Source organism: Pimephales promelas, chromosome 4 (genome assembly GCF_988280905.1).
Source record: "Pimephales promelas chromosome 4, fPimPro1.hap1.1, whole genome shotgun sequence".
NCBI classification, from domain to species: Eukaryota; Metazoa; Chordata; class Actinopteri; order Cypriniformes; family Leuciscidae; genus Pimephales; species Pimephales promelas.
The window spans coordinates 3,770,304-3,778,596 of NC_142772.1; the positions used below are offsets into that span (position 1 = coordinate 3,770,304).

An 8,293-nucleotide genomic window follows, 5' to 3' on the forward strand; every position below is an offset into this window, starting at 1 on the left:
TAAAGTCGTATGAAATGCAATTATAATACAATTCTAAGTTATGAGTAGCTACTGTATACTGTAGACTACTGTTTTTATTTTTAAAACAGTGTGATAAGTAAAAATTATCAAAAAAAATTCATGTTTGACTTGTCAAAGTACACTTTTCCTCATAGTAACTGAAACTTTGAATTATTCTTTTTCAGCTGGCTGACCGTACAAATATTCACATGGTAGTAAGCATTTTTTAAAGGGAAGTTATACATTATAACAGGAAAATGTACCTTTTGTAAAAAAAAAAAAGTGAGACTGCACATGCGCATAACCGATAAGTAGCAAATCTCGATGGGTAGCATGAACCGTCAGAACACCGGACCGGAAAGTTAAAAAGTTCCCGTAGCCAGAACGTAGGCTCACTATTGGCCGACGCTGGTCATGAGTAGGGTTGGGTATCGTTTGAATTTGAACGATTCTGATTCCGATTCCCTGTTTCGATTCCGGTTCCTAACGATTCTCGATTCCGATTCTTTTAAGAGGCAGGGTCAAAAAAAGTTTAGCTAACCTTGCTAACCAAGTCTTTCTGAAGGAAATACTCCTTTTGTCACAAATTTTGCATTTTGCCGAGATTTCGTTAATTTAAAAAAAAAAAGTGAAGCCACACTTTGGATCGCCGACGTAAGCTACTCATGTTCGACTCGCGCGGTTATGCCAACACTTCCGGTAGACGCTTCTTCGTTGGTGTTGTTGAGCGGTTTCTTCTTCCGCTCGGCGGATTGTGAATATCGAAACTAGGAATCGAAATTTTAACTTTTGAACGATTCCGGGAAAAACGAAAAGTTAGTCTCGGTTCTCGATACCCAACCCTAGTCATGAGTGTGAGCCTACGTTCTGATGTGTTACACTACGTGAACTTTTATTTTCATTTTTGGGTGAACTATCCCTTTAATCCCAAAGTAATTTGAATTCCAGATTTTCAATGTGAACCAAGCTTGGCATCATATCATGTGTCCAGTGTGTGTGGTGTGCATAATGGCTGCCTAATGTATGCAAAGCGCTCCAATTTAGTCCGTTAAGCAGTCCCGTGACAGTTAGCGCATTGCCATAAAAGCTACGGTAATTGAGCTCACTAGGTTTTAGAAAGCAGCTAATGTGTCTGTCTGTCTCTGTGTGCAGTATGCAGACTCCGACAGCGGCGATGACTCCGATAAGAGGTCCTGTGAGGAGAGCTGGAGGCTCATCTCTTCTCTCAGAGAGAAACTGCCTGCTAACAAGGTCAGACACGCACCCCTGGAACACCTATACATTGACGCTGAACCCATTTGACTTATTCACTTGGTTTGTCTCTCTAACACACGCACAATCAGACTTGTTTTGAAATTGCTTAGGTTATTGATTCATTTAAATAAGCTGCTAACCTTGGAGGATTGCCTTTGCGGCTTTGGGATCTCATTCATTGTCATGTGTGTTTTGTTCTCAGGAGTGTATATGTGTGTTTTTGTACATTATAACGTATTAATTTACACATACTTTTGTCACAAAGCTTTTATATGGCTTCAGAAGACTTATTTTGAAATTTTGCACACGTCAACATGAACCACTTTTATGAGACCTTATTTAGGCATTTTTCAGTCTTCGTTCTCTCTCTTTGTGTTGTAAAGAGCGGCCAGGATATTATTAAATTCTGATTTTGTGATCCATGCTATAAAATAAGCTATGGTTTGGAACAACTAAGAGTGAGAATATGAAAATACTTTTTTTTACATGTTATGCTCCATAATATGCAGTATTTTGCTATAATTTTACATTTCCAAGAAAGAGAGGAAATATTTATTTACTTATTTAGGGAGACCAGATTTATTTTTTATTTTATCAAAGATCAACTTTAAAATAAAGTTTTTTTACTTGCCTTTTATCTGTTATGTTTTCCTTTTTTGCTCGCAATGGATATAGCAGTGTTTGGTGGCATGATGTTAAATAATAAACAATCAATCATTGCATCTTGCTGTCATATTTCTAAAAAAAATAATATCTTACACCTTGAGTGTTTTTGTGACGCAATCTTAAATAAGTAGTATTTACTCACTCCCATGTCTTCCAAGATGTCCACGTCATTCTTTCTTCAGTCGAAAAGAAATTAAGGTTTTTGATGAAAACATTCCAGGATTTTCTCCATATAATGGACTTCAATGGGGACCAAACCGTTCAAGGTCCAAATGAGAGTTTCAGTGCAAACAGCAAACTGTTCAAAGGGCTTTAAACGATTCCAGACGATGAATAAGGGTCTTATCAAGCGAAACGATCGCTCATTTAATAAAAAAATAACAAAGTTTAAGTTTTATAAGCTCAAACGCTCGCCTTGCTCTGTTCTGTGACTCACGTTCGTGACTCTCCTGTTCGAACTCGTTTATCAAAATGAACAAATCTTTTTTCGTGTCATTTGGTTGATTCAACGAACAAAATGAACGAATTGACTCGGGAAAAGATTCGTTCATTTTGATGAATGAGTTTCGAATAGGAGAGTCACGAACGCGCATCACAGAATAGAGCAAGCCGAGCATTTGAGCTTATAAAACTTAAACTTAGTTCTTTTTTTTTTTTTGTAATTGAGCGATTGTTTCGCTTGATAAGACCCTTATTCATCGTCTGGAATCGATTAAAACCGTTTGGTTCCCATTGAAGTACATTATATGGAGAAAAATCCTGGAATGTTTTCATCAAAAACCTTAATTTCTTTTCGACTGAAGAAAGAAAGACATGGACATCTTGGATGACATGCGGGTGAGTAAATTATCAGCAAAAGTTTTATTAAAAGTGAACTACTTCTTTAAGATTGAGTTTTAAAAGCTCATCTCGAGAACACTGCATTCTGTTTCTGAACATTTCATTTCTGTCTCTGGCCAGGAAGTGAGTCTTCTGTTCTCACTAAATGTTTGCAGATGCAGTCTATCGTGAAGAAGTGTGGTTTGCCCAGCAGTGGGAAGAGGAGGGAGCCGCTGCGTGTGTATCAGATCCCACAGCGCCGACGCATACCCGGCTCCCAGGAGCCCAAACACAGACTCAGCCTGGAAGAGCTTCGCACACAGGCTGTTAAAGAGATCTGCTATGAGGTGCCTCATTGTGTTCCATACGTGGCTAAAAATAGTGCTCATTTATTTAGGTTAAGTAGTAGTTCACTTTTGAAAAAACTTTTGCTGATAATTTACTCACCCCCATCATGTCATCCAAGATGTCCATGTCTTTTATTAAGGTTTTTGATGAAAACATTCCAGGATTTTTCTCCATATAATGGACTTCAATGGGGACCAAACGGTTCAAGGTCCAAAAGAGAGTTTCAGTGCAGCTTCAAAGGGCTTTAAACGACACCAGACGATGAATAAGAGTCTTATCAAGCGAAACGATCGCTCATTTAAAAAAACAACAACAAAGTTTAAGTTTTATAAGCTCAAACGCTCGCCTTGCTCTTTTCTGTGATGCGTGTTAGTGACTCTCCTGTTTATCATTTAACTCGTTTATTAAAATGAAAAAATCTTTTTTCCAGTCATTTGGTTGATTCAACGAGCGGAATGAATGATTTGACTCGGAAAAAGATTTGTTCATTTTGATGAACGAGTTCGAGTCACGAATATGCATCACAGAACAGAGCAAGGCGAGCATTTGTGCTTATAAAACTTGAACTTTGTTATATATTTTTTTAAATAAGCGATAGTTTCGCTAGATAAGACCCTTATTCATCGTCTGGAATCGTTTAAAGCCCTTTGAAGCTGCACTTGAAACTCTCATTTGGACCTTGAACCGTTTGGTCCCCATTGAAGTCCATTATATGGAGAAAATCCTGGAATGTTTTCATCAAAAACCTTAATTTCTTTTCGACTGAAGAAAGAAAGACATGGACATCTTGAATGACATGGGGGTGAGTAAATTATCAGCAAAAGTTTTTTGAAAAGTGAACTACTCCTGTAATGTTCGCATGAGTGGCCGTGTAAAGTGACTAATGTTAGGCTTCTACTAGCATATTTCAAGTTTGAGGTCAATGAAGGATCTGCGAACGTTGCCCAGCATATTTACCACATGGCCACTGTTAACGATTTTGAAAATAATTCCAATATTATTGTTCCTCTATCCCGTTTTAGTGTGTACTTTTACATTTTAAAAATTGTAATTATCGTCCTTTGTATAAATGGGTTTTTAGCACACAGAAAGCTGATTGGCTTGTCACCTGCTTATGTAAGTGTCTGCAAGACATTAATTTACATTAATAGGAGCACCTCTTTTTATTCCTCCTCTTAAGGTGGCGCTTGGAGACTTTCGGCACACACGGCAAGAGATCGAGGCCTTGGCCATTGTCAGGATGAAGGAGCTTTGTCGGACATACGGGCAAAAAGACCCTCAGGAGCGAGAGACTTGGAAAAGTGTGGCGAAGGACGTATGCGAGACTGTGGGCATCGGAGAAGAGGAGGGAGACCGGGAGGAAAGAACAACAGCAGGAGGAGGAGGGAACGAGGGAGGAAAGACCGATATGGGAGATCTCAAGGCTCATATTGACAAGTTGACTGATATACTGCAGGAAGTGAAGATACAGAATAATATGAAGGATGAGGAGATACGATCGCTAAGGGATCGCATGGTGAAGATGGAGAAAATATTCCCTGTCGAAGTTCAGGTAACGCTTGTATATCTACTGTAGAATCGGCCACACTTCTTCTCCCCGGTCCACTTTATAACTGTATGATGCAAACGAAACTGGCTAAAAATCTGATAGACTCGCCATACGCAACTTCCAGGTGTCGGTGCAACGTTTGTGCTTAAGTTGTGCTTAAAAATATATGTTATTTATTAATTGAATTAAAATATTGATGTGTTAATTTGGCATTCATTATTTTCGATAAACCTGTCCCGAAACGACACTTCAAAACAAACTGCAATTAACAATTAAGCATTGAAGAAGGAAATACAAATCATATACTTGTATTAAAGGAGTTCTTCACTTTTAAAAAAACGTTTGCTGATAATTTACTCACCCCCGTGTCATCCAAGATGTCCATGTCTTTCTTTCTTCAGTCGAAAAGAAATTAAGGTTTTTGATGAAAACATTCCAGGATTTTTCTCCATATAATGGACTTCAATGGGAACCAAACGGTTCAAGGTCCAAATGAGAGTTTCTTTGCAGCTTCAAACGAGTCCAGTCGATGAATAAGGGTCTTATCAAGCGAAACGATCGCTCATTTAAAAAATAAATAAAAAGTAAATATAAAATAAAAAAAATAAAAAAAAATAAAAATTAAATAAATAAAAAGTTTTATGAGCACAAATGCTCACCTTGCTCTGTTCAGTGATGCGCGTTTTTGACTCTCCTGTTCGAACTTGTTCATCAAAATGAGCGAATCTTTTTTCGAGTAATTTCGTTCATTTTGTTCGTTGAATCAACCAAATGACTCGAAAAAAGATTCGTTCATTTTGATAAACGAGTTCGAACAGGAGAGTCACGAATGCGCATCACCGAACAGAGCAAGGCGAGCATTTGTGCTCATAAAACTCAAACTTTTTATTTATTTTTTAAATGAGCGATCGTTTCGCTTGATAAGAGCCTTATTCATCGACTGGACTCGTTTGAAGCTGCACTGAAAGTGTCATTTGGACCTTGAACCGTTTGGTTCCCAATGAAGTCCATTATATGGAGAAAAATCCTGGAATGTTTTCATCAAAAACCTTCATTTCTTTTCAACTGAAGAAAGAAAGACATGGACATCTTGGATGACATGGGGGTGAGTAAATTATCAGCAAAAGTTTTTTTTTTTTTTTTTAAAGTGAACTACTCCTTTAAAGGCGTGACATCATGTAGTGGTCAACCAATATAGTGCCAAGGCCAAAAAATCAGCCGATATTTCATTTTATTTTTTTAATGCTTCGCACAAGTGGGACTTTTATTTTGATTTAATCTCTTCTTTCACTGACTCTCGGAGCAGATCTCGATTTCGAAATAGTGAGAAACTATGTTTTTCTTGAGTAAAAGTAAGATATTATGTTTTGGAACGTAATGAAGTAATCTTAACCAAACACATAAAGTAGAGTTAGAAGCAACAAGGTAAAAACACTAATCACTCTATGTACCTTTAAATCCAATGTCAAGATTCTCTTGGTATTTTTTGTATTTCAGGGAGACGATGAGGACGTTGAAATTGACGGGGCCAGAGATGATAAACCGGCAGCACAAGTCCACCGACGCGATGAGGATTCTGGGTACCGGCGGGGTCGTCATCGTTGGCAGTACCCGGAGAAGTACCACGACCCTAAACGCCGCAGAGGAACCAACAATCAGCCGAACAGCGTCCTCTACACCGCTCCCTCGGGACACTCTCAGAACAACCCGTTTAGTACAGCATCATCTCGGTTCTCAAATCCATCCTTCAATCCTCAAAGCTCTCGCAACCCCAACGGGCCTTTCATGCCAGGCACCGGACGCTTTTTGCCGCCTCAAGAGAGAAAGCTACAGTTCCCGTTTAAGAATAATCCCCAGCACAGAGGCTTCTTCTGGGGACCGTCTGCACACCAAGAAGGTGGACCGGACCCATCGGCTCAGTCTACCACTGATTTGGTTCATACCTTCCAATCTTCTCCCGTACCAAACAAGGGCCAATGGCAACACAATCATCATCAACAACAACGGCGCAATCAGGGGAACTGGGGTAACAGGCAACGGCCACGAAACAGGGGACGCAATCCATTCGATGGATATTTAACCAACGAGCAGGCTGGGAACGCTGAGCGGAGAGACGGTGGGCAGCACAAGCAAGGTAGAGCACGTTACACCTGGTACAATCCCAATTTTGCTTCAGACCAGTCTGTTGGAGATGGATTCCAGCACTATAACTACAACCAAAGCCGCCAAGGTCTTTACAAACACCCCAACCACTACCAGCACCCTCATACGCAGGACAACCCTCCAGAGATGACCCAATTTAGGTCTGAAGCCAATCCCAATCCACCTTCTATCCCAGATTACAACAACACCCCCATGGAGACCTGATTACACCTGATCTTGCGCGTTGTTCTCGGAAAGGAAACCTCGGGACCCTCAGAGACAGTGTTGTGGTTTGTTGTGGGAGGGTTTTAGATGATGAAATGTGCAATAACAATGCTGTACGAAAGAAGACGAAACATTTTATGCACCAGAATTTTTTATGTACATATTGCAGTTTCGACATGTGCGCACATATCTATATGTTATTCAGATGTATATATATAAAAGTAGGTTATCAATTGAAAACATGTATTTGCAAGAGAATTGAGGTTCTTATGTCGCACAATGCACTGCAACGTTTATATTATGCGATGGTTGAATGAAGATATTTGGAGAGTTTTGTTGGAAATCTGATGATTTTTACATTGTGCCTTCTTGAAAAGCCAAAGAATTTGGTGATTTATTAGCCTCATAACCTTTTTTTAAAGTTGCTGTTTTTCCTCCTTTTTTATCTTGCTGTTCATTTATGTCCTTTTATTCTTGCATCCTGAGGGGCATGTGTTTTAGAAATTGTCTTCTGTTGTTGGGGGATAAAAAGACATGGGATGCATAATCCTAAAACTGTTAAAGTTCACTTTTTAAAAAAACTTTTGCTGATAATTTACTCACCCCCATGTCATCCAAGATGTCCATGACTTTCTTTCTTCAGTCGAAAAGAAATTAAGGTTTTTGGTGAAAACATTCCAGGATTTTCTCCATATAATAGACTGCAATGGGAACCAAATGGTTCAAGGTCCAAAAGACAGTTTCAGTGCAAACTGTTCAAAGGGCTTTAAATGATTCCAGATGATGAATAAGGGTCTTATCAAGCGAAATGATCGCTCGTTTCAAAAATAAATAACAAAGTTAAAGTTTTATTTGCTCAAATGCGATGAGCTAATGTGATGAGCGTTCGTGACTCTCCTGTTCGAACTCTTTTTTCGAGTCATGACTCGAAGGGACTAGATAAGACCCTTATTCATCGTCTGGTGTCGTTTAAAGCCTTTTGAAGCTGCACTGAAACTCTCATTTGGACCTTGAACCGTTTGGTTCCCATTGAAGTCCATTATATGGAGAAAATCCTGGAATGTTTTCATCAAAAACCTTAATTTCTTTTCGACTGAAGAAAGAAAGACTTGGACATCTTGGATGACATGGGGCTGAGTAAATTATCAGCAAAAGTCTTTTTTTTTTTTTTTTTTTTAGTGAACTTCTCTTTAAGTGCTAACAATTAGGTTTGTTCTTTTTGTTACCTTGCCCTAATCGGGCGCATCCTGATAAAAAAGGCGCATCTCTTCTCTGTTCAGGTGCAATCAC

General features: G+C 39.0%; 1 protein-coding gene across 2 annotated transcripts in view; it reads left to right on the top strand.

Moving 5' to 3' along the window:
• The window catches only part of kif1ca (kinesin family member 1C, a), a 42,849-nt gene extending 35,330 nt beyond the window's left edge, over positions 1–7,519 (top strand). For both annotated transcript variants that reach the window (XM_089129846.1, XM_089129847.1), the window contains 4 exons: positions 1,153–1,251; positions 2,916–3,086; positions 4,268–4,639; positions 6,134–7,519. In XM_089129846.1, the coding sequence (XP_088985972.1) occupies positions 1,153–1,251; positions 2,916–3,086; positions 4,268–4,639; positions 6,134–7,003 (1,512 nt within the window). In that variant the 3' untranslated portion in view covers positions 7,004–7,519. The remainder of the gene's footprint in view (positions 1–1,152; positions 1,252–2,915; positions 3,087–4,267; positions 4,640–6,133) is intronic.
• The last annotated feature ends 774 nt before the right edge of the window (positions 7,520–8,293 follow it).